General features: G+C 40.7%; 3 protein-coding genes across 3 annotated transcripts in view; all 3 read left to right on the top strand.

Annotated features, from left to right (window-relative positions):
* The window catches only part of sff (sugar-free frosting), a 36,058-nt gene extending 32,401 nt beyond the window's left edge, over window positions 1–3,657 (top strand). The window contains exons 12-14 of the mRNA XM_065227021.1: window positions 281–643; window positions 704–834; window positions 903–3,657. Of these exons, the coding sequence (XP_065083093.1) occupies window positions 281–643; window positions 704–834; window positions 903–978 (570 nt within the window). The 3' untranslated portion in view covers window positions 979–3,657. The remainder of the gene's footprint in view (window positions 1–280; window positions 644–703; window positions 835–902) is intronic.
* A 42-nt stretch (window positions 3,658–3,699) lies between these two features.
* On the top strand, window positions 3,700–6,806 carry LOC135705363 (mutS protein homolog 4-like). The gene is made up of 6 exons (XM_065227056.1): window positions 3,700–3,884; window positions 3,943–4,147; window positions 4,217–4,813; window positions 4,870–5,179; window positions 5,233–5,687; window positions 5,749–6,806. Exons 1-6 carry the CDS (start codon window positions 3,775–3,777, stop codon window positions 6,802–6,804), a joined length of 2,733 nt encoding a protein of 910 aa, XP_065083128.1. The 5' UTR covers window positions 3,700–3,774; the 3' UTR covers window positions 6,805–6,806.
* A 15,949-nt stretch (window positions 6,807–22,755) lies between these two features.
* Window positions 22,756–25,997, top strand: part of aay (phosphoserine phosphatase) — a 169,273-nt gene continuing 166,031 nt past the window's right edge. Inside the window, exons 1-2 of the mRNA XM_065226967.1 lie at window positions 22,756–22,933; window positions 23,101–23,397. Coding sequence (XP_065083039.1) covers window positions 23,318–23,397 — 80 coding nt within the window. The 5' untranslated portion in view covers window positions 22,756–22,933; window positions 23,101–23,317. The remainder of the gene's footprint in view (window positions 22,934–23,100; window positions 23,398–25,997) is intronic.

Below are 25,997 nucleotides of genomic sequence, written 5' to 3'. Positions count from 1 at the left end.
CGTACTGTTGTATTACAAGTACTCAACATCAGTTAGGTTAACTTTTCCCATACCCATAATAAATATGAAAATTTAAAGTGTAAGAAGCATCTTAATCATACTGTGCAGGTTATAATACTTTTGAACGAAAAACTTGATAAAACTGTATGATATCTAAAAAAACTTAAATATTTCAAACTATATCTGTTTGACAGGATGTGTCCTATTTAAACTGAATTGTTGGCATCGCTGATGGGTGATTTCTAATGCTACATTCTTTTTTTTTTCTTATGCCAACTAGATGACCGAATTGTCCCACAGCGTCCTGTCACCGATGTCGTTCCGGGTGGAGTACAAGCGCGGTAGCACTGGGCCCACCATGTTCCAGCGGCACGTGCGGATACAGGTCGATATCAATACGATCTGCAAGCAGGGCGATGTGAACGATATGCTGTTCGCCATCACGTTCACGCTGATCTCTGGCAACATTCGTCGCTTCCGACGTATCTGCGAGCACATTCAGGCGCAAGTATGTTCGAAGCGCTATCCGGCGGCGCTGGCGAGTCCAACGAATCAACACAACAACAAGGTTTCCACGACAACGGTCGCCGAGAGCATATCGTGCGGCTCGGATTCCAGTGACCGGGTCAACTACAACAAACACGTGAGCTTCATTATTTGAGCTGGAGGGCGAACATCGGACTAATGGATCTGATCGTTTCAGGAATCGGACATAGAGCCGGAGACGTTCTACGACAATTCCAGCCTTGGTAAGGCTCGACGTTCATCAGCCACATCATCCAACAAAAATTCGGTATCGTCCGACGAGATCGAAATTAAAACCGTGCGATCAAGGTAGGCTTCGGGATTTGATATTGTCATTTAAGGTAGTGAAGAGTACAGTATTGTTCGTTTTATTACAGCTCCGAGTCAACCGAACGCGACCGTGAGCGAACCACCGAACGGACGGCGGCAATGTCCGGTAGTGCGCTAGTATGAGAGTTATTTCTCTGATAGGATTTACCGAACACCATTTCCCTCGACGGTGACGATTCGGTCGAGTCCCAGTCCAAAAATGTGCCGCTTCAACAACAGCAGCCAGAACCCTCGTCACCGTCGGTGGTGGCGGCAGATGCAGAACCTACTAGCGACACTATTACGCTATCCGTATCTACTGCTAGTACTGATCCTTTTGCTCCTACCAGCGATTCCACGCGCTTTGTCCAACCTAACACAACGAGTGATGAAACCACAGATCAGGTCTCAAACTAAGCAACAAAGCAGGCGAGCGAGTAGGCGAGTTTGCCGAGCGGAGGTAAAACCCTAAGCCAAATGAGGAATAACACCTAACTGCAACTATAAGCCTATGAAGGAAACACTAGAGCTCTTATCAAGCATATGTATTTTCATTTCATAAACCTGTTTGATCTCCAAATCCGATCCACATAAGTAGAAAATCCCCTCCATTGAGACATACCGAAGGAATTGATTTTCGACATTCAAAACTCATCCATCGCCCGAATCATGACAAAAGATGAACCTATGATCTCCGGAAAGTTGAAAGCGAGCTCCAAACGACAAGCAGGACTTTAAGTCAATTCGGCTTTATATAACGTGTTAAGGTGTAACTAAATCATTTTCAATTTCTACCATAGTTATTGGAAACGTATTCTCTAACCTAAAACTTTTCAGCGCAAGATCAAAAAAATAATTATTAGTAAAACACACAAAATTTGAAAGACTTGGGTAAACCAAAACCATAAATTAATAACGCAAACAGGGTTGGTAAGGTTTAAAGTACGTAGATCCGAAACAGGCAAAACACAGACAAAAAGCAGACCGAAATACTCGTTAACATAGTGGAGAAGATAATACCGGCACGAAGTTGGAAGGAAAGTTGTAGCAAAGTTTTTAATAGACAAAACCGTTCACCAAACAAAGCAAACTAGCCAATTTTACCACAAACGTCATATTTACTGCAATTATGATAACGCATCGAAGTAAACCAGCTACTACCATGCGCTGATTAACATAGTTGACTTTGAATCATGCATGCTACGCACATTCATACACACATACAGAATCGAAATATATAAATGAACAACAGCTGCACGAACACACAAACACACATTGATACACACACACACATGAACATCAAAATAAACAGTGCGAAACAGGAGGAGCAACTGGCTAACTACATAGGATCAAGGTTCGATCACTTATTTATTTGGTAAATCCGATTCTGAACGATTTTATACGATCTTATCAAACAAAGGGAGAATTCAGATTTCAACAGTACTGAAACAATAGCAAGAAAAGCTTGAACATACGACAAAATATGCGAAACAAGGACAGTTATCCGTAAATAAAATAAAATCACAACTGTAAACAAAACCACATTTAACATGCAATTATAGGAGTGGAATTGCTTTTTTCGACACTATTTTTTTTTTCAATTACTAATCTATCGTAAATACTCCACAGCTTTTGAGATGATATAATTTTTGGCTTGTGCATTTCGCTTTAGTGAAAACAACCATGACACAGATTGTCTGAGTAAGAAGGGAGAAAATCAAACAACTAAACGCTTATTAGTTTTTACGCTAAAACAATGACACTAGAAATACAAAATACAATGATTGATAATGTCGGCTTATCTAGATAAAAAAAAAACAACAACCGTAATCCAAAGGTGGTAAAATATACTCAAGCTAAGTTTCGAGTAAATTACAAACACAGATATTAATCAAATACCGCTTAGTTAGTATAAACTTTCAACCTCATTCGGAGAGAGGAGTAACGAAACCAAATCCATGACACGCGTTTAGAAAGTCAAAGTAATAAACAAATACATTCACCCCGACACACATACAGACAAACACACAGAAGAGCAGCGAACTACTAGAACTTGAAAGCATTTCACTCACTTTCTTATGAACAATGAAACATCTGACGAATAATTGCGAAGGCATTTTCCATGTAAATCAACTTGCAATTTTCGAAAATAAAAATGCTAACAACCAAATGAAGTACATCACAATAACTTCAACGTCAACTTTCTCTTGGGAGAACGAGAAAAGACAAAGCGAGCGCTGCTAGGAGCAGCCATCTTGAAAACATTCCGGAGAAAACGATCAAGTTATTAGGGTAACAATTGTAAATTATATCTGATTGTGCTATGAAAAAAACCAAACAAACAATATGAAAGTCTTACTCATTCTAATAAGTGGAAAGAAAGCAAACTGCAGAGGACAATTGTGTAAAATTTCAACATTGATGATGCAAAGCAAAACTTAAACAATTCTGAGCTAAAATAAAGCAGAACAGGAAGCATTAGAAGATAGGTAAAACAAAGCAAGAAATAAGAAAAAGAGCCGGAAGTGCAATGTACGATTGATTGGTTGAATGATGTGGAATGAAATCGAGGCAATGTTGTTTAAATAATCTTAATTTTGAAAGCAACCAATAACAACAACAACCACACAAACAAACCAAATGAACGCAGTGGGAAAAGTAAAACAGAAAACACATGCAAGAAAGGGTAAGAGCAAACCAACACTGTAAAATTGAATACCATGTTTTGTAAAGATAAGTATTATTGTTCTCTAATGAAGAAGAAAAGAAAACAGAAAAATATACATTTGCGACATACACATGCCATGAAAGCAAAGAATGAAAGCATGGCGTTTTATTCCGTTTTGCGCGAGCGATATCAAAGCAAGCGAATCTACATTGTCAGTTTGAACATGTATCTATTCGCGCACGTGCTTACCTTAGAAAAAGATAAATCACGTGATGAATTTCATCAAATCCCGTATCGACCGACCAGTGGAACCACTGCCCAAGCCACAGGTTTTCCGCCATATCGATCTCCGGCCGAGTACAAGTCGAACTGTTAGCAGAAGGTAAGTTCCATGCAAATTAAACAATCTGAATCTTAACCTAAAACCACGCAACTGAAAGCATTCATGACACGCTCAACGAAACGGTGGCCGCCAACGAACCGTACCCAATCTGTGCCGTCGCTGAGGGGCGTGGCTATGCAACGCTCGAGATCGGTCTAGCCGGTATCGACATTACGACTCCGGTGTTGCAGATGTCCCAATTCAGCGACAACTTTTGGTACTCGAATATTCTCACGTCACTGCAGGCACTTAATCCGGTCATGGTAGGTTAATGGGATTGTTATGAATCAGAACAATGAGTTTTCATGGGGCTGAAATTCCCTCTATGATAGGTATTTTTCAACGACCACTCGCTAAACACTCGATCCTCTACTCTACCGACCGTAATCCGGCAGATCCTGCCGGAAGTTCAGATTGTAAGTCTTCCCAGAAGCTTTTTCAACGATTGCTTTGCATTGCAGTACATGGAAAGCCTGTGCTGTTCGGGTTATCAAACGTTGAAAGATGCGATCCGTTCTAAATACTACGGATTGGCAGCGGTCGGAGCATTGCTTCGCCATTGCTTTGAAAGCAATCTGCTGCGAATTGCACCCAAGTCGCTTCAGTTTCGCTACTTGAGTAAGAACAATACCCTTGCGATCGATGTGGAGTGTATTGGACATTTGGAGTTGATCTATTCGTTGCAAAGGGTGAATGAGAAGCATTCGCTGTATCGATTGCTGAATCACTGTATTACGAGCGTGGGAAAAAGACATCTGAGGGCAAATTTACTGGAGCCGAGTAGCAGTCGAGAGGTGTTGGAAACTCGACTAAATTGTGTTGCCGAGATGCTCGCGAAGAATGACCTGCTTAGCGGAATACAACGGATTCTGCGGGATCTGGTTGATATTGGTGGACTTATGAAACTATCCGTAGACGTCGATAACTTAGTAAGCGGTTGAGCAATTTTTAACGATCATTAACTAACGATAAAATAATTTCCCAGAAAACTACGAAGCAGAACACAATCCATGTGCTGAATCAAGCAAACACGCTGAAAAACGCTTTGCGATGCGTTCCAGAGCTAGGTTCCCTTCTTCAAAATGCAGAATGTTCCATTCTGCGGGAAACGAAGCAAACTATATCAAGCGATATATACAAACAGCTGTACGATCAGATTTGTACGGTTCTGGATGTGGAAAGCGCCAAAGCACATACTTCCGACTATCATAGATTGTTTTTGGTGAAGTCGAAAGTTTCTTCAACTTTGGACATCCTTCGCAGTCTGTACTCGGAAGTGATCGATGAGATTCGCGGTAGATTTAAGTTTCGTTGCCTCAATATTTTTTACTAAAATCATTTTTTATAGAATATGTCGCCGGTCTGACGAAAGAATTCAGAATGCTACTGAAAATGACCTTCACGAAATCGATGGGATTTCACATCCAGGTTACTTTCAAGGATGCCGGTCCTTCCATTCCAAGGACGTTCAACGTGCTCAGTCGTTCAGGCCAACGATACTATCTGACTACTGGCCCACTCCAGGCCTACAACGAACGGATCAACGGAATCGTTAAGGAAATCGAGATGGTTAGCTTCAGCGTCATCAAGCAGTTGATCGAAGACATACGGGAACACGTGGAATCGATCTACGCGCTGGTTGCGAATGTTACTGACCTGGATGTAATGCAATCGCTGGCAGTTGTCAGTCAGGATAAGGAGCTTTGCCGACCAACTTTTGGAAGATCTACAAAAATAGTATCGGCGCGCCATCCATTGCTCGAAGCGTACGGAGAGATTGACAAAGTCGTAAAAAATAACATTGTAAACACACTTTATGACTCACAAGTGCGTTTCCCGAATAACCATTATTCAATAATTCCAGATCGCAACTCACGAGTACAACGTATTTATCGTCACCGGTCCGAATATGAGCGGCAAAACGGTCTACATGAAGACGATTTGCCTCTTGCAGATCATGGCCCAGTTAGGTTGCTATGTTCCAGCGGCAAGGGCGGAGTTTCGTATAGCTGATCGTCTGATGGCGGTCTTCGGAGCGGCAGAAAACATTGAGCACGATCTATCGAATTCTTCGCGAATGCTTCGGAAATTGGAAATCATCGCCCATACATTGACGGTGAACAGCTTGGTAGTGATCGATGAACTCTTCGGTGATACGCAATCTCCGGACCTAAGTGGACCAAGGTGGAAACTGTTGGAACGCATAGTAGGCTTCGTTGGCTTTCAAGACGGAGTTGCCTGCAAAAGTCTAGCTGCTGTGCGAAGGCCATTCATTTACTTGACCACTCATTGTCATGAAATGTTGCGCCCTTTGGAACACATGCACAACGTTTCACGTCTCTGCTTGCAAACGGAAGTCTTGGACGTGGATGGATTCGAACGTCTCCGCTACAAATACACGGTTGCCGAAGGGAAGACCAGCGTCAAGAACTACGGTATTTCCCTAGCTCGATGTGTCCGGATTCCGGAGAGTGTAATATCACGAGCGGAGCAGATCAATGAAGCACTCAAGAACCGAACCATCGGGGGACGATTTTCTCACAATTCAACTACGATGAACGGATCATTCTCGACGCAGGCAAATCTCCAACATTTCGATAAACGCTTGTATGACCTGTATGCTCAACTGGCTTTGCAGCTTTCCGAAGCCGGAGAGGAAGGCCTAGAGGAATTGGGTACGAACCTTGATGGGTTATTGGATTGGTTCGTTAATTCCTTGCCGGCTGAAGTGGTTGAATACTTGAAGGTATCTCCACTGGAGATGTTGCTAGCGACGAAGGAGCAAACGGTGAAGAGTAGTAATCTTACGATGCCAAGTGTGAGCGAAGTAGATGCAGTAGACAGCGAAGCGCAAGCTACTGACGGCAGCGAACATTTTGAAATCGATGAAACTATTGCTGATGGTGACTTTGATTGCTAACTTGTTATAAATTCAATAATTTTTATGTGAAGTAACAACTTATTAGGAGTCAACACTACACACTAGACATACACTAGTTGATTATAATATACAAAAATGCAAACCGACCAGGAATGCAAAAAATATCAAATCAAAACTTTTCATTGCCTTCGGAAGGGAACGGAAGTAGGGGAAACGCTCCTATAGTTGCGGTACGTTAGAAGCGTTAGGTTCCTATAGTTGTGTACGGAGTCTCCATACACAACTATAGGAACCTAACGCTTCTAACGTACCGCAACTATAGGAGCGTTTACCCTAGCTGCATCTCTACGCAGTGTTGGAAAAGTTCGCGATATTTAACGAAGTTCACCATGGGCAAAGTTCACGAGTCATAGTGAGTTATCGTGAACTTTTCCATCACTGTCTCTACGGTTGTCACGGGAAGGACGTTTTAGTTAGTGGGAAGGGTGACGTTTTAGTTAGTGGGAAGGGTTTTATTATTTTTTTTTAAACGTTTTTTAGTGGTCCTAAAAACATCCTTAATAGCATGGTATGAATAGAAATGAGTTTACTCTAACGGTTTCCTTACGAACGCTGGCTGCTTAATAAATACAGGAATATTTTTCGGAAGCATGAGCAAAGCCAGTAATTAACTAAAAACAGTTAACGGAGACGGAAAACTACCCAAAATAAAGTACTTTTCCCTCAATTCCAGGGTTCAGTCCAATAACCCAAATTTGAGTAAATCTCTTATAGTAGTTTCCATTTAACACCAGTAAAACAAAATACCTACTCTTAAGTATATTCTACCCAAAATTAAGTTTAATTCACGTAAATTTGAGAATATGCAATTTACTTAAAGTAACTTATTGGGTTGAACTATATCGTTGGGTCGAATCTCTCGTTCCTTTTTTGACAAAAATAAAGAGTGCAAGTGAGAGACTGAACTCAATATTAAATAAAAAGTGTACGATAGTGGAATGACTAAAGAACCGAAGAATTATTTTGAAAAAATTACCATGACCTGATGGATGGTAGAAAGAATTACCATGACCTGATGGATGGTAGATAGAATTACTATGACCTGGTAATTCTGGAACGGATGGTAGCTAAGAATTTCTATTACCTGATGGATGGACTGAAGAAATTTAGAATTATTAGAATTGCCATGACTTGATGGATGGACTGAGGAAATTTTTAAATAGTTGGAATTGCCATGACCTCATGGATGAAATATCTCTGAGATGGTAGATGAAAGTCCCCCGAGAGGGTAGATAAAATTCCCCCAAATGGGTGGATATAATGCCCCCCTTCCTCAATTAAGGAGAGTAGAAGAGGGGAAGAATGTAGTAGATAGAGTTAGTGTTGAATAAATAATGAGTAGAATCAAGTGAGCGTGAAGCGTGATAGTTCGTATGTAAACAGAATCTCATTAGTTAGAGAATTTTGATAGGTTAGCAGGTATAAATATGAAGTACCTAAGCTCGTTGAAGTCATCATTCTCTGCTTGAACGTCAAGCAGTACAGTTCGGTCTTTGCTCGCTCTGTCGAGTTGTTCTAAAGTTTCTAGTTTGTTCCAAACATTCGCAGTTTAATCGCGTCGTCAGTAGTGTCGGTCGCTTCGTGTGATGGGAAGACAGCGCTCCCGGAACAGGCTCCGAGAGAAAACGGAGAAGAAGAACAGCGGTGAGGGTAGCTTGAGTGTACCTATTTCGAATAGGTACGCTACTCTTCCCACCGATGCACAGTGGCTTATTTCGAGCAAAAAAACAGACGCAATTCAGAAACGGGTTTTCAGCTTACGGAAGATAGTGAATCTTATGTAAAAAATTCCGGGGAATCTCATGGTGCCAACCCTTTTCCGGAAAAATGGCAGGAAACGTCCGATTTCTCCCTTTTTCCCCTATAAATGAGAAATATTTGAAAATATCAATCTATAACAATCTGCAACTTCGATAAAGACATTCAAAAACCATTGTACCTTACGTAAAAAAGTCTAAGGAATCGAATGCCAGTATCCTTTTTGATGTCAAAAATCTTAAAGTGGCCCAATTCACCCGTTTTCCCCTATAAGTTGAAATTTTTGGAAATATTGATCTATAACAATCCGCAACTTCAATAAAGATATTCAAAAACCATGCTGCCTCACGTAAAAAAGTCCAAGGAATCGAATAGCGTTATCCCCTTTCATGTCAAAGATCGAAAAGTGGCCTAATTCACCCGCATTCCCCTAAAAATTGAAATTTTTCAAAATATCGATCAATAACAATCCGCAACTTCGATGAAGGCGATCAAAAACCATGCTACCTTACGTAAAAAAGTCCAAGGAATTGAATGCTGGTAACCCCTTCAACGTCAAAGATCGAGAAGTGGCACAAATTGCCCGTTTTCCCCTATAAGTTGATTTTTTTTTTAATTTCGATCAATAACAATCCAAAACTTCTATAAAGACATTCAAAAACCAAGCTGCTATACGTAAAAAAGTCCAAGAAATCGAATGCCGTTATCCCCTTTCATGTTAAAGATCGAAAAGTGGCCTAATTCACCCGTTTTCCCCTAAATATTGAAATTTTTCAAAATATCGATCAATAACAATCCAAAACTTCGATAAAGGCAGTCAAAACCCATGATACCTTTCGTAAAAAAGTCCAAGGAATCGAATGCCGGTAGCCCCTTCAACGTCAAAGATCGAGAAGTGGCACAAATTGCCCGTTTTCCCCTATAAGTTGCATTTTTTTAATTTCGATCAATTACAATCCAAAACTTCGATAAAGACATTCAAAAACCAAGCTGCTTCACGTAAAAAAGTACAAAAAATCGAATGCCATTATCCCTTTTCATGTTAAAGATCGAAAAGTGGCCTAATTCACCCGTTTTCCCCTAAATATTGAAATTTTTCAAAATATCGATCAATAACAATCCAAAACTTCGATAAAGACATTCAAAAACCAAGCTGCTTTACGTAAAAAAGTCCAAGGAATCGAATGCCGTTATCCCCTTTCATGTTAAAGATCAAAAAGTGGCCTAATTCACCCGTTTCCCCCTAAATATTGAAATTTTTCAAAATATCGATCAATAACAATCCAAAACTTCGATAAAGGCAGTCAAAACCCATGCTACCTTACGTAAAAAAAGTCCAAGGGATCGAATGCTGGTAATCCCTTCAACGTCAAAGATCAAGAAGTGACCCAAATCAACCGTTTTCCCCTATAAGATGAAATATTTTTAAATTTCGATCTATAACAATCCACAACTTCGATAAAGACATTCAAAACCATGCTACCTTATGTAAGAAAGTCCAAGGAATCGAGAACCAGTATCTCCTTTAACATGCAAAATCGAGAAGTTGCCTAATTCATCCGTAATCCCCTAAAAGTTGGAATTTTTGTAAATATCATTCTATAACAAGACAAACGCAAACGCAAATTCGATTAAGATATTCAAAACCCATGCTACCTTATGTAAAAAAAAGTCCAAGGAATTGATTACCGGTATTCTTTTTACTTTCAAAAATTGAGAAGTCGCCCAAAACGCCCGTTTTGCTCTTGAAGTTGAAACGTTTTGAAATTTCGATCTATAAAAATACACAACTTCAATAAATACATTCAAAACCATGCTACTTTATGTAAAAAAAAGTCCAAGGAATCCAGTATCGGTGTCCCATCAGTATATCCAAATTGGAGAAGTAGCCTAATTCACCCGTTTTCCCCTTAAAAGTTGAAATTTATCAAAATATCGATCTACAACGATCCGCAAATTCGATTAAGACATTCAAAAACCATGCACCTTTATGTAAAAAGTCCAAGAAATCGAATGCCGGTATCCCCTTTAATTTTCAAAATCGAGCAGTGGCTTGATTCGCCCCTTTTTCCGTTTAACTTGATTTTTTTTAAATAACGCTCCATACCAATCATCCACTTCGATAAAGACATTCAAAAGCCATGCTGCCTCATGCAAAAATCCAAGGAATTGAAAACCGGTATCCGGTGTGAGGAGGAATGTAAACAAACATCCTTTCTCTCTTTTCATCTCACTTAAACCAGATGGCAGCACGCTACTGTCGTCAAGGCGAATAAGACGCTTGCTCATGTAAATAGAAAAGAAGATGAATGATGTGTCAAAAACTCGGAAATGCGTTTTATGCTGCACAGTTTCCTGAGTTGATTGCTCAAGTGTGGGTGTGTGTTTTTTTTTGTTAAAATGAGGAACGAAAAAGTTGTGGACCTCTATCTCCGTTCAAAGCAAGATCGCGAGTGTTTAATTCAGGAGCTTATCGCAGAAGGTGTGAGCAATCGGAAAGAACTGTTGCCTGCTGTTACAACGTGGATTCGAAACTTCCGCTACCGCTGGAAATTGTCGCATGGGAAACGAAAATTTTATGAGAAATACCGGAGATGGCTCGATGAAACGTTCGTGGTAAGATATATTATTATTTAAAACACATTCTATTATTTTCATTGAATTGACAATTTGTTTTGCCAATTCTATGGTTGTTGACTATGTAGGTAGAGTTTTTCTAGTAGAATAGTTAAACCTGGTAAATGTTTGTTGCGTTAAGTGTGTCATTATCAAGGATGCCCTGCACGTTCTTACTTTTGAAATAGGTCGCCCCAATTTCGAAGAGAAAACGTGGTCCGAAAAATAAATGCTTCGAAGATCTCTCTGAAAGCTTGAAGAGCAAGCAAAGCAAAGCTTTAGCCGATACAGAGCCTTTGGAGAAATTGCTGCGGGCAGCTGAAAAACTATGTAGCATGCATAGCTTGTCTCCAAGTATGGCAAAAATGCTCCGAAAGCTGAGGATACGCGGAGAGGAATGGGCATGCAAAGCTTTGAAGAAGGCAAGGCAAGAGAAGCTTGTCAAACCAACAGCAGAGAAGTCGCTTCGATTGGGCCTGACACGGAGAAAGTACGCCAGTATTAGAAAGTATAGCAAGTCCATTTATGGTAGGAACTGCTTAGTTCCGTGGGAGGAGGCAATGCAGCATCGAGATGCCATCATTCCGGCGTATGATCCTCCGATTTGGGACAACGGAGTTTTAACCTGTAGGGTAGCTCTAAGAGACATGGTCGTAAATATTATCGAGAGATTACTTAGCTTGGAGGAAGTTCAGGAGGCTGTGATCATGATGGACGGTGACGTGGATTGTGTTTTGTTACTGTCGGCTGGCGTAGACTCTGCTACCGGTTTCAGCCAGTACAGCCAGAAAGGAATTATGACGAAGGATAAATCGTTGCTCACCGAATGCGTGCTCCCGCTAATTTTGGAGACCAGATCGGGGGAAAAACTGTGGACAAATCCCAACCCACAATCGGATAAATTTTGCCGAGCTAAGTCTATGAGCTGGCAAAAAGAGACTGATTGTGTAACAAGGGATCTGTTCGGCAAGTTTTTTGCAGAGGTTGACCATATCGCGGAAGAACCCCTAGTCGTTGAAAACGAGGTATTATCTCTCATATTATAAACATTTCTTATTCTCATTGCACTTTTTTTTTGATTTAGCAAGGATTGAGGTTGAATGTCACGGTTTCGGCTTTTTACTCGATGGTTGACGGCAAAGTTGCTAATGCGGTGAACAAAAACACTGACACGCATAAGTGTCCTCTATGCGTCAACGCAGCAGACGATCGGATTGGACCGTCTTTTTACCATTGTCGACTGAACTGTGTAGAATGGCTGATTCGGGTCTCTGGTCAGCTGCACATTCCTGGACATCCCGCACAAAAGGACACTAAAGTTAAGGAGAAGAGAAAGGAGATAACCAGACAGCTCGAGAGCCACTTTAAACTCTTAATAAATAGACCGAAAATCGGAGGAAGCGGCTCATCCAATAACGGAAACATGGCTCGAAGACTCCTCGCTGATCCAAAGAACTTCTCCGCCGTTTTGGGAATCAGCCAGGAGTTGGTAGAAAAGCTCAGAATGATAAGTTCTTTGGCATTGTCATCCAAACATCTTAACGCCGAAAAAGTCAGACAATTGTATGCGCAGCTTGAACAGCAGATCTGGAAGCAGTTTCCATTCCTGAATAATAAAATACCGCCATCAATGCATAAATATTCACACCTACCGGAGTACATCGAAAAATTGGTAACTATAATTAAAGGATTCTTATGGCAGTAAGAAAAACTAATTTCATAACTGAACCATTTCAGCCATATCCTCTAAGTTTTGCGGATGAACAAGCCGGTGAGAGGTGCCATAAACGGTCCAAATATGGCAGAACGTATCTTTCTCGGAAAACGTCACCAGAGAACAACTTGGAAGACATGATGCGCCTCTCATTGACCTGGTCAGACCCGAAACACGCTGATCAAGATGTTCCAGCAGAACGCTCACGGAAAAGAATAAAAGACGAGCTGTTTGAGCGACAGATGACATTTTACTATTCCGATCAAGATGATAGGGATAAGGCCGATGAAGACGATAGCAATGTACAAAGTGATGATGAGGAGATGGGCGATGATGAATCAAATGAGAGTGAAGAGGAAAGCGATTAGGATGATACTACATGATAAAAAAGAATTAAAATTGATAACATTTTTGCACAGGTGCAAAGTCAAAGTCAAAACGCTTCTTATTATTTCTAATGAAAATGTCTTGAGCGGGCAACATTTGATTTGCTTTCTGATCTTTGGTAGTATAAAGGATGCCGGAATTTGATCTCTTCAACTTATTGTTACATATGGTAGCATGGCTTTGGAATGTCTTTATCGAAGTTGCGGATTGTTATTGATCAATATTTTCAAAAATTTCAACTTATAGGGGAAAACGGGTGAATTAGACCACTTTTCGATCTTTGACATGAAAGGGGATAACGGTATTCAATTTCTTGGACTTTTTTACGTAAGTTAGCATGGTTTTTGAATATCTTTATCGAAGTTGTGGATTGTTATAGATTGATATTTAAAAAAAAAATCAACTTATAGGGGAAAACGGTTGAATTGGGTCACTTTAAGATTTTTGGCATTAAAGAGGATACCAGCATTCGATTCCTTAGACTTTTTTACGTAAGGCAGCTTGGGTTTTGAATGTCTTAATCGAAGTTTTGGATTGTTATTGATCGATATTTTGAAAAATTTCAATATTTAGGGGAAAACGGGTGATTTATGCCACTTTTCGATCTTTAACATGAAAAGGGGATAACGGCATTCGATTCCTTGGACTTTTTTACGTAAAGCAGCTTGGTTTTTGAATGTCTTTATCAAAGTTTTGAATTGTTATAGATCGAAATTTAAAAAAAAATCAACTTATAGGGGAAAACGGGCAATTTGTGCCACTTCTCGATCTTTGACGTTAAAGGGTTTACCGGCATTCGATTTCTTGGACTTTTTTACGTAAGGTATCATGGGTTTTGACTGCCTTTATCGAAGTTTTGGATTGTTATTGATCGATATTTTGAAAAATTTCAATATTTAGGGGAAAACGGGTGATTTAGGCCACTTTTCGATCTTTAACATAAAAGGGGATAACGGCATTCGATTCCTTGGACTTTTTTACGTAAAGTAGCTTGGTTTTTGAATGTCTTTATAGAAGTTTTGAATTGTTATAGATCGAAATTTAAAAAAAAAAACAACTTATAGGGGAAAACGGGCAATTTGTGCCACTTCTCGATCTTTGACGTTGAAGGGGTTACCAGCATTCGATACTTTGGACTTTTTTACGTAAGGTAGCATGGTTTTTGATTGCCTTCATCGAAGATGCGGATTGTTATTGATCGATATTTTGAAAAATTTCAATTTTTAGGGGAAAACGGGTGAATTAGGCCACTTTTCGATCTTTAACATAAAAGGGGATAACGGCATTCGATTCCTTGGACTTTTTTACGTATAGTAGCTTGGTTTTTGAATGTCTTTATAGAAGTTTTGAATTGTTATAGATCGAAATTTAAAAAAAAAAACAACTTATAGGGGAAAACGGGCAATTTGTGCCACTTCTCGATCTTTGACGTTGAAGGGGTTACCAGCATTCGATTTCTTGGACTTTTTTACGTGAGGCAGCATGGTTTTTGAATATCTTTATTGAAGTTGCGGATTGTTATAGATCAATATTTCCAAAAATTTCAACTTATAGGGGAAAACGGGTGAATTGGGCCACTTTAAGATTTTTGACATCAAAGGGGATACTGGCATTCGATTCCTTAGACTTTTTTACGTAAGGTAGCATGGTTTTTGATTGCCTTCATCGAAGATGCGGATTGTTATTGATCGATATTTTGAAAAATTTCAATTTTTAGGGGAAAACGGGTGAATTAGGCCACTTTTCGATCTTTGACATGAAAGGGGATAACGCTATTCGATTCCTTGGACTTTTTTACGTGAGGCAGCATGGTTTTTGAATATCTTTATTGAAGTTGCGGATTGTTATAGATCAATATTTCCAAAAATTTCAACTTATAGGGGAAAACGGGTGAATTGGGCCACTTTAAGATTTTTGACATCAAAGGGGATACTGGCATTCGATTCCTTAGACTTTTTTACGTAAGGTACAATGGTTTTTGAATGTCTTTATCGAAGTTGCAGATTGTTATAGATCGATATTTTCAAATATTTCTCATTTATAGGGGAAAAAGGGAGAAATCGGACGTTTCCTGCCATTTTTCCGGAAAGGGGTTGGCACCATGAGATTCCCCGGAATTTTTTACATAAGATTCACTATCTTCCGTAAGCTGAAAACCCGTTTCTGAATTGCGTCTGTTTTTTTGCTCGAAATAAGCCACTGTGCGATGTAGGGAATACCACCTCAGCCACGGTAAAGCGGTCTAAGAAGAGGAAGAAAAATCAAGGCCAGTCCGATGGTGCGAGTGGACGGGACGATGCCACCGCGATGAAGCTTCCTCCACTGGTGGTGAAGCAAGTCCCACTCAACACGCTGATTGGCGATCTTTCATCGCTGGGCGTTGCAGCTGAGTTTAAGCTCGGCAGGATCGGCACCAAGGTGATGCTCCGAACAAAAGCGGAGTACGAAGTGGCCGTGAAATATCTGAAGGATACCAAGGCGGAATTCTTCACGCACGACATCCCCGGTGAGAAGCCCTTCAAGGTAGTCATCAGGGGTCTACCAAACTTCGACCCCAAGATGGTCTAAGCTGAAATCAACCGGTACAAGCTTGCCCCAATCGCTGTCTTCCGAATGACAAGGAGAGACGAAAACGTGAAGACGTACCCGGATTGTCTTTTCCTGGTGCACTTCCAGAAAGGGACGGTGACGCTCAATGCGCTACAAGCCATCCGATCGATCTACTCCATCATCGTACGGTGGGAGCCATACCGTGGCGGTCATCGTGACGTAACGCAGTGCCAGCGGTGCCTCAATTTTGGACACGGTACCCGCAACTGCAACATCAAGCCACGCTGCAGCAACTGCGCTCAAGAACACGCCACTTCCAACTGCCCTGCGGATGGAGCCGTGGCGATAAAATGCGCTAACTGTGGTGGTGCACATCAAGGTTCTGACAGACAGTGCTCCAAACGCGAGGACTTCAAACGCATCCGAAAGCAGGCGTCAAGCAACAATCAACCAGGACGCAAGAAGGACAAAACCCCAGCATTCAGGACGGAGGATTTTCCGCCTCTTCGTGCTCCCCAGCAAAGGCAAGCGAATTCGCGGGTGCAACCCGCCCCCCCTCAAGAAGCTTCCGGTGATTCTGCTGGCCAAAGCTCTCCACCCCCCCCCTGGATTCTGGAGACAACCAACAACGCAAAACAACAACCCCGATCTGTTCTCAGCGGATGAACTGATGGAAATTTTCGTCAACATGTCCGGTGCTCTTCGTAAGTGCCGCAATAATCCCGAACAGATCCAAGTGCTCGGTAAGTTCATCATCCAGTATGGCGTCTAAACCGCTAACTATCGTCACCTGGAATGCTTGCTCTGTAAGAGCAAAAAAGATTGAGCTTGCCGACTTCCTCCGCAAGCACAGCATCGACGTGGGCCTTCTAACCGAGACCCATCTAAAGTCCGGCGACAGCTTCTGGTTGCCTGACCACAACGTTATCCGGCTTGATCGCACCAGCTCCAGGGGGGGTGGTGTTGCGGTCGTCGTCAAGAAAGGAATAAAATACCACACTCTGTCCCATATCCGCACCTCTATCATCGAGGCCCTTGGTGTGGAGGTGGAGTCGTCGACTGGATACGTCCAGTTCATTGCCGTCTACTGCCCTCGACAGTGTGCCGCCAGCAGTGGACTAGCGGCTGAATTTAAGAAGGACCTGTCCACCATCACCCGTACCGGTTCCCGCTTCGTAGTTGGAGGAGATCTGAATGCTCGCCATGAGGCCTGGCGGAACTACCAGCAGAACCATATCGGTCGTCTCCTGTTCGACCACTCACAGCATGGGCTGTACTCCGTTTGGTTTTCGGATGAACCAACATTCATCTCACCGGCGGGCAACCCATCGACGCTAGACCTGTTCCTGACAAATATCGGCTTGTCCAAGCCGGTAGCCTTGAACGAACTCAGCTCCGACCACCAACCGGTGGTGGCTGAACTGGGCTGCAACGTGGCTCCTGCTTCAAGCCTGCGCAAGGACTACCATCGCGTAAACTGGGCCCAGTTTGGACGCGTGGTAGACAGGTACATCATCGACAACCCGCCGCTTGACACCGTGGAGGATATCGACCGAGCGTTGGAGGGACTCCACCAAGCCATAACCGTGGCTGACGAGGCGTGCGTCCGACGAGTTCCTGTGAGGGGTAAGTTTATTGCCATTGATTCCCACACCCAACTTTTGATTCGTCTGAGAAATGTTCGTAGACGCCAGTTTCAGAGGACTAGAGATCTGGGCAAAAAACGTGAAATGGCTGATCTGAACAGACAGATTGCTTCCAGAATGGACTCACTCCGAAATGAAAGTTTCGGGCGTGTTGTCCAGAATCTGGACGACCGCTCCAGACCATTCTGGAAGGTCCTGAAAACTCATCCCAAACTCGTTCCACCTCTCAGAGTCGATAATGATGACGATCGGCTTTTAATCACCCCACAGGAGAAAGCAAATTCGATCGGTAAGCATGTTGCTTCATAGCATTTGCTTGGCTCGACTATCCAAAGTCCGCTCGATGATCAGGTTGCGCAAAGCGTTCAAAACCTAGATGCCTCCCCTTGTGTCGTGCCTCCGGCGGATATGATTACAGTACAACAAATTTGCTCAGCGCTGAAATGCACCAAGAACATAAAGGCCCCCGGGTTTGACGGAATATTCAACTTGATCTTGAAGAGACTCAGCATGAAAGTGCAGTCTCTCCTAACCGCTATCTTCAACAAATTTTTTTAACTGCACTATTTTCCAAGCACCTGGAAAGTAGCAAAAATCATACCAATCCGCAAACCCGGTAAGGATCCAACATTGTCTTCAAGCTACAGACCAATCAGCCTCCTTTCAGCGCTGAGCAAATTGTTCGAGAAACTCATTCTCAATCGTTTGCTCAAGTTTGTGGAGGAAAATAACATTCTCCTTCCGGAACAGTTTGGATTCAGAAAGGGGCACTCTACCAATCACCAGCTAGTACGGGTGATGAATAACATCCGAAGTAACAAAGCTGTATCCAAGTCCACAGCCATGGCCTTGTTAGACGTTGAAAAGGCGTTTGACAATGTTTGGCATGATGGACTTGTGTACAAGCTTTGTAACTTCAACTTTCCTTTACATTTGGTTAAAATTACCCGTAACTACCTCCAGCAAAGGTCGTTTAAGGTATCGTTGAATGGTTGTCTTTCAGACACGTTTTCCATCCCAGCAGGTGTCCCGCAAGGCAGTCTGCTGGGCCCCTTGCTTTACAGCATTTATACTTCCGACATTCCTCCCCTCGGAGACGGTTGCGTGTTCTTCCTGTTCGCAGATATACCGCAATAGCCGTCAAAGGAAGGATGCCTCGTGAAATAACGAACAAACTTCAACGATGCCTTAACGCCTTTGCTGATTATGCCACCACGTGGAAAATCAAAATCAATGCCTCCAAAACACAAGCGATCATGTTCCTCCATCGGCAATCGCCCAAACTAAAACCGGCTCCATCTTGTACTGTAATCATGGATGGCACAAGGGTTGAGTGGTCTGCCGAAGTAACCTATCTCGGGATGTTGTTCGATGAAAAGCTCCTCTTCCGTTCGCATGTAGAGAAAACAGTAGTCAAGTGTTCTGCCTTGGTTAGGTGTCTGTATCCACTGATTTGCCGCAGATCTCGTCTCTCAAGGGTAAACAAACTGGCCGTCTACAAACAAATCATAGCACCTGCGATACTCTACGCAGCTCCTGTGTGGGAATCATGTGCACAAACTCACAGGAACAAAATTCAGGTCGCACAAAATAGAGTGCTGAGGATGGTTCTTGATCGCCCTTTCGACACTAGAATAACAAGTTTGCACGAAGAGGCAGGAATTGCCAAAATAGATTCAAGAATTAACGAAATTAAGACTAAATTTGCAGAAAAATGTAATTTATCAGAACATGCTTTGATAAGCAATTTGTATATAGTAGGTTAGGTGTATATAGTAGTTGTAGGTTAGTTGTAGTTGTAAATACACGCAGAAAAATGGATTTTTGTTTCAGGGCCTAATGTATTTTGTTATTGATTCAAACATATTGTATCACTATTTCAACGAAACATATTTTTGAATAAACAAAATGGTTTTTAGAATCAACAAACAGATTATTGACTCTACAACCGGTTTGTTGATTCAAAAATATTTTTCTTTGAATTAACCGAATAATATATTTGAATCAATACCAAAAATATATTAGGCCCTGAGCCAAAAATATATCCATTTGAATTTAAAAATCATTTCTCTGTGTGTAGTAGTTATAAGTAGTCTCCTTTTTCCAATTCAAATCAAACCAATCCCACCAAGGTGGTCATACTTTAAAATAGGCCTGATAGGACTAGTAACTGTAAATAATAATTAAAATCTCAAATGAACTAAAGTTGAAAAGACGCATCTGTGTCACTTGAAAAATTCATAAATGTAAACCACACAAACACAAGAAATAAAGATCATTTTAGGTTTAAGTAAAAACTCGTTGAAGTCAATCTTGTAACGAATTTTGGAGGTGACGTACCACCAGCAGCAGCAGAAACAGCAGCAACAGAAACCTCAGCAGCAGAAACAGCAGCAGCAGCAGCAATAGAAGCAGCCGCACCCGTGGGAGCTGCATCGCTAATTCGTGTTGCCGTGGCCGAGGCTGGAAACCTCGGTCCGGTCACGACAATGTCCTTGAAATCATCCTCAGAATTTCCTTAAAACTCTTCGCACAATTTCTTTGGAATTGTACCCGTAAAATTCAATTCCCTTGGTATGTTTCATGGATCTTGGAAACCTCTTCATAATCGCCATGGAATTTTTCAAATAGCTACTTAAATTTACTCTAAACTCAAACAATTGACTAGGGGTTCAAGTCAAAAACCGCTTAGATTTAATTCAAATCTCTTTATGACATTTTCCCTGAAATACTTTGGTGTTATCTGTAGAATTCATTCTAAAATCTGCTCAAAATTGCTTTGAAAAAGTGTCAAAATTGTTGGTTTTAGTTCTGTGTGTCCTGAAAATCAAAGGTTCAAAATCATAAATTATCGAAGACAGAACAAAGTATTTTTCCCGGTTTTTCCGATTCACTGGTCACCCTGAGTTTGAAACTCGAGTACACTGTGGAAAAAAACACCCAGCCATCCAACTTCGATTAGTTGTGTTACAATCCAAGCGGTGAAGTATAGGTATAGGTAAACGACACTCGAGCGAGCATGCAGTTGCTTACGCAAATGTCGTCAGGGCTAATTCGGAAGGAATATACAACATTATCTCGGCGCAGTCGCAGCCAATGAATACCTAAAAGCATGAACGTACGTAGGATGGTCGATGTATGTTTCTCCAACTAGGGAGGCTAAATTAATAGAATTCTCGCCTTCGGTTACAATTGTAAATTTTCCATCAAGCTTGTTAATATTTATTTGCTAATAATGCTAATAACTTTCCACAGGGTTGATTCGAAGGTGCATTCGTTTAAAATTTTATAGAAACTTAAGGTGAAAGTTCATGCAATCCATCCACTTTGCGTTTCCACTGGCACTCATCTCGCCATCCAGAAGTCATACAGATCTGAAAATGAAATGCTTGCTTTTCTGCAGTATACATGTAGATTCATTTTGAACTCTGTCCAATAAGTAGATCGCCAGATGTGTGCTCGTGAAAATGCGAAGTGGTAGAACAAATTGAATGGAAAATGGATTCCATCAATAATGTCCTTGAATAAATGAATAAGCAAAGCATAACTTTTTAAAAGGACGTAAGTCGCAAAAATAAACAAATCGATGTTTTGCTTCTAACCGATTATAAAATACATGCTTTTCCTAGGAGTTCATGAAAAACAAGATTTGAAATTTTAATGAATTATGAAAAACATATTTAATGAACACCCTATGTGGGTCATTGTTTTTCATTGTTTTTAAAGTGACTTAACTGTCAAAATATGAGGATAACACAAAAACTGCAGATATGCTCACAGCGAAACGTCAGATGTAAAAAAAACAAAGCAACCATTTTCAATCAGCAGAAGCGTCAACTTGTTTCTAATTGCGAATTTGTGTATTATTCAGCTCCAACCTGTATCGGGTATCAAGATCGGCTCTGCTTGTTTTCTGACAAACGTCAGTTTGATCGTTTGTTGTTAAAACCTACACGGTAAGAAAAAATACTCAAAATTAAGTTAAAAAAAACTCAACGTTGGATTCTATCATTTGAGGTCCGCCGTTGAGTGAATCAGAAAAGCGGCGTTGGTTAAAATTTACTCAACTATTGAGTAATAATAAATGAGCTCAAATATAAGTTTATTTTCATTGAGGTTGTTTTTATGCGCCTTTAACCATTTCATTTTCACAAGCGTTGATAGACGAGTGGTCAACACACGGGCCCCGTAATCTCAACGTCCATGGTTCGTTTCCAGTCTGCTCCGTTTTATTATTTTTTTGTCAACTTGGTCAACGCCAGGATTACTCAAAATTGAGTTTTCTTCTTTAACTTAATTTTACCTAGCCCCACGGAAGCCACGTGATGAGTGAAAGGAACTCAATTTTGGGTACTTTTTTCTTACCGTGTACCTCAGGTTGAGGTTAGCACTGACAAAAAGTTCGGTTTCAGACGATAACATTCAAATTCGCTATAAGTAGAAACAAATTGCATTTTAACGGGATTCAGCTGCTGCTAGGTATGTTTAAAAAAACATAAATATTATAAATATTTGTTTTAGTAGAGTCACTACAGTTTGCTTCGGCACATATTCCCAGCGCAACAGACAGTATCCTAAATTCTTTCCGAGTTATCGACGTATCTTCACTGCAAACCATAAACCGGTGTATCTGATTTGACGCATGTGCTACCGATCTGTCAAATCGACAATCAAGATGTGATACCGACGAATCAATCAAGGTGTATGTGAGTAGCAAACAAGGAAAAGGTGTATCATTTTGTTTTATCAAAAGTCTTGTCCGTGTTTGCAAAAACTCAACATTTTTCATAATTCTCTTAAACGGCTTCCCTTTATCCAACTAATAGCAGAAACAGATTATAAAAAAAAAATTAACTTTCAAATAGGATTTAATAATCTCATTTGGTCATTGCTATCCGATGTTTCTAATTTTCTATCAAATGTTACATACGTCCTTTTGAAAAGATATGCTTGAAGAATTGTTTGATTTTTGCCTCCCCTACTACTACGTCACGTTTAAAAGGCAACGTCAACAATGTGAATAACGTGGGTTGCACGTTATTCACATTGTTGACGTTGTCTGATTCTTGAGAAACAAATAGAAAAACGGAACGTTCGATTACAGTTATAGCTTTGCTCCTTATATGTAAATTCGGAAAATTTCTGAACCAACTTGTTGGTTGTTCGGACTTTTAGTCCTACTACGTTTGTTTTCAATGTTTGATAGGTTTCGATCGCGTCATTTGTGTTTTGAAACGAGTGCACATAGTTACACCCTTCATCAACTCATTGTAGTACATCATGGATACATTCGTGAACTTGAAACGCCTGTGTGTGCTGTCAACCGCGAACTTGTCCCTCAATCACACTGTGTAGGATAAAATTATACACTGCGGACCGGACTGAAGTCAAGTAGTGTGAAGTGTTGTTTTGCAGCTGAGCAGAACCTACATCTAAAGTGGACCGTACACGATTGCTTTTATTGACAATAATCGTATTGTCAATACATTCAATATTGACGTCAATACATCGGTATTGACAATATTTCTGTATTCACATCATCAATATTAATGTCAATAATTCCCCTTCGCTTCAATATATTGATACGTGTGGGGTTCACTTAAGAGCATTGGTATCCGAGACAGTGGCGTGTGTTGTCCAGTTGATTGGCAGAGCTTGTAAACATCTGATCGTGATCGTGCGCGCGTAGACTACGACAAAACGAGAGTGCAATACTCATCCTGCTGCTGATAGTTGCAGTCATATAGTGGGTCACGCCGTAGACTAAACGCGTATGCAGCCACGCTCCGGGAGATCCACGATCAAGTGTACTGAAAGGTGAATGCAGTGTCGACTCTATCGGCGATTTGCCATCAACAACATCTACAGCTGCTTATCGCCCCATCAAAGGAAACCACGACAGTAAGTACATTAAAGCAATGGTGTCACTCGCCGATGATAATGATTATAGGAAGAGCACATGTGCGGGAAGATTGTTTGTGCAAATTAACAAACAGTAAACAAAAATGATTCCGATGCCCCCCTCGAATAACGTGGACGCGTTCATAAAGTATTTGCAACGATTGGATTCGATTGAATCATCCCTTTAATGTACTAACGGAGTGAAATTTGATACATTTGTCTAATCATAAACAATATAGCCCGAGCAAAAGCAAGAATAGTTACGTAGCAATAACTATCGGGATTGACCATTGGCAAAACAAAAAGAAAACCCGCGTATCACTAAGCAGGCCTGGCATGTGATTTGCTGTAAATAACAACAATAAAGCGTGCGAAGCATGAAAAAAAAACACAGCGTGCTGCGATAAGCATTGCAATACAGCTGCAAGTAAATGACTTCTGTGTTGCGGACTAGCGTTCTACATAAAATGTGCAAATCACGAGAAAAGAATTACTATTTTGTTCATAATTAGACCAATGAAAATGACAACATGCATTCTTACTCGTGATTTGTGATTATCATGGTGATCTGAAGGAAACTTTCTTCCAAGAAAGTTCAAAATTGCATCACCGCGTTGCATTCACACCGTGATAGCGTGTGCAGTGACTTCCAATGCGGTTGTTTTGTTTATTTGTACCACTTGTTGTAACAATCAGCTGAGGCAATTATTCAATCCCTAGCGACTAACAACCGCTATTGAATTACTTCCAACCATGCTTGCAAATTGACCCACACCTAGTCGCTCAAACGAATAAATTGAAATCCTGCGCAAGTGACCGAGTTCAAGGACCTTTCAATTGATTTTGTTGTCAACAAGATCAAGATACAACTATTTCCTGGGTATACTGAGGAGGACTTCCAGTTACCAAGGCCTGTACCGTACACACCCTCAACCTTATATCAGCAGCCGGTATGTGGAGTAAATAGGTAGCATCATGGTCAACCAACACACTTTGTGATGCAAATCCAGTGCATCGACACTCACACCATCTCAAGCGACTAAGTGGGTAGGCGATCGAAAAACAAGTTAAGTTCCCGGCGTATTGTAGCTCTCTATCGAGTTAGTTTCCATTCCGTTCGGCGATGATAATCGATCGATGCCGCGCGTCATGCCACCCTTCGAAGGCCCATCGTCGAAGGAGAAAAATATTTGTTCATCGCGATGACGGACTGGTTTTCGAGTGATTTCAAACGGGTATGTACTGTAATAGTGAGAGCTGTTATCAGACAGGCAGAACTATTTGGAATAAAGAGCGCATCCCATCGCCGAATGTGATCAGTTGAGAGTTAGATTCGGAGAACGTGGACGTCTGACCAATAGTGGATTATACAGTTTTTCAAAGAGAAAGAAAGAAACGTTGTTCAAGTGAAGTGAATTAAGCTGTTTGGGGATAGCATCTTAATAGTGGAGGAAGTGTCAATATAGACTATCAAACAATGAATCGGTGAGCAACTGGTGTTAATTATACAAATATTCGAAGCGCGCTGGAAGAGATAAGAAGCAAAAATGACAGACTTACCTAATTTTGCTAGAAATCGTGTGATATTTACACAACCGTATTACATTCACCTACGATGCTGAAACAGAAAAGTAAAGACTTTATTGAATATGTGGAGCAAATTTGTGTGATATTATCAATAGCATTTGGTTGTAAAGAACAGGGTTACTTCCACTCACTTGCTATAAAAAAATGTTTTTCAGAATTATGAAATCATGAGATGGTATAGTGATAATTAGTACTTGTAAGTTACAAGATGAGGACGTGAAGTATGTGTTAGACACATAAAATCTGTCAATATTGCTTTCAGTGCGTCACAATCAGCAATTTTACGACTCGTGAGTGTTCACTCTGAGTGAACGCTCACGAATCATAAGATCGCTTATTGTGACGTTCTGAAAGCAAAATTGATAGGTTTTATGAGTCAAACACATACTTTAAACCCTTTTCTCTAATTATTGCATAATTCCGAATAATATGTTTTTATAGCAAGTGAGTGGAAGCAACCCTGGTAAAGAAGATTACTCAACAATTCTGTGAATTTGTGGTACATGGGAAAAAATGTTTTACCACGTAAATTTTCCTCAGAACCTGTCGAAAAACTTTCAATATTTTGTTTTCTAATATTTTTGGAAAAATCCAAATGTATTATGATACTAGAGGTCCCCAACTATGATCGTACGCAATAACATTTTAGGTACATTCATTTTTATAAAAGTCGCCTTTGAACATAGAGTGATGCAGTCGCAGCAAAGACACGCAATTTTCAGGTTTGGCATTATTACACTTAACATAATTTTAATGTTGGGTACTTGTAACACAACAGTACGTTTCAGAACAATGGAACCATCTCAAATCTTTTCGTCAATATTAAGGATCAATCTCTGTTGTTTTTCTACCAATATGATTTGAAATTATCGGGGCTTCCATGTTCTTATGAGCATAACAAATACCGAAGGCCAGATCAGCGTGAATCTGATTTCCGAACGAATCTGAAAGTTCGCGCAACTTCGTTATTGCGATTGCGGAAGAACTGCTTGCTTGGTCATTTTTAAGCAAAG

This window comes from Ochlerotatus camptorhynchus, unplaced genomic scaffold (genome assembly GCF_037179485.1).
Source record: "Ochlerotatus camptorhynchus isolate MF236.1 unplaced genomic scaffold, CSIRO-AGI_Acam_v1.1 ptg000265l, whole genome shotgun sequence".
Taxonomy (NCBI): domain Eukaryota; kingdom Metazoa; phylum Arthropoda; class Insecta; order Diptera; family Culicidae; genus Ochlerotatus; species Ochlerotatus camptorhynchus.
Note: the sequence above shows the minus strand (reverse complement) of the source record. Positions and strands in the feature narration are given on the sequence as shown.

Bases quoted from the DNA above. Each gene is read 5' to 3' on its own strand.
- LOC135705363 (XM_065227056.1), top strand. From the start codon at position 3,775: ATGAATTTCATCAAATCCCGTATCGACCGACCAGTGGAACCACTGCCC. The intron at 4,148-4,216 runs GTAGGTTAATGG...CCTCTATGATAG, and splicing joins AGGCACTTAATCCGGTCATG to GTATTTTTCAACGACCACTC. The intron at 4,814-4,869 runs GTAAGCGGTTGA...ATAATTTCCCAG, and splicing joins CCGTAGACGTCGATAACTTA to AAAACTACGAAGCAGAACAC.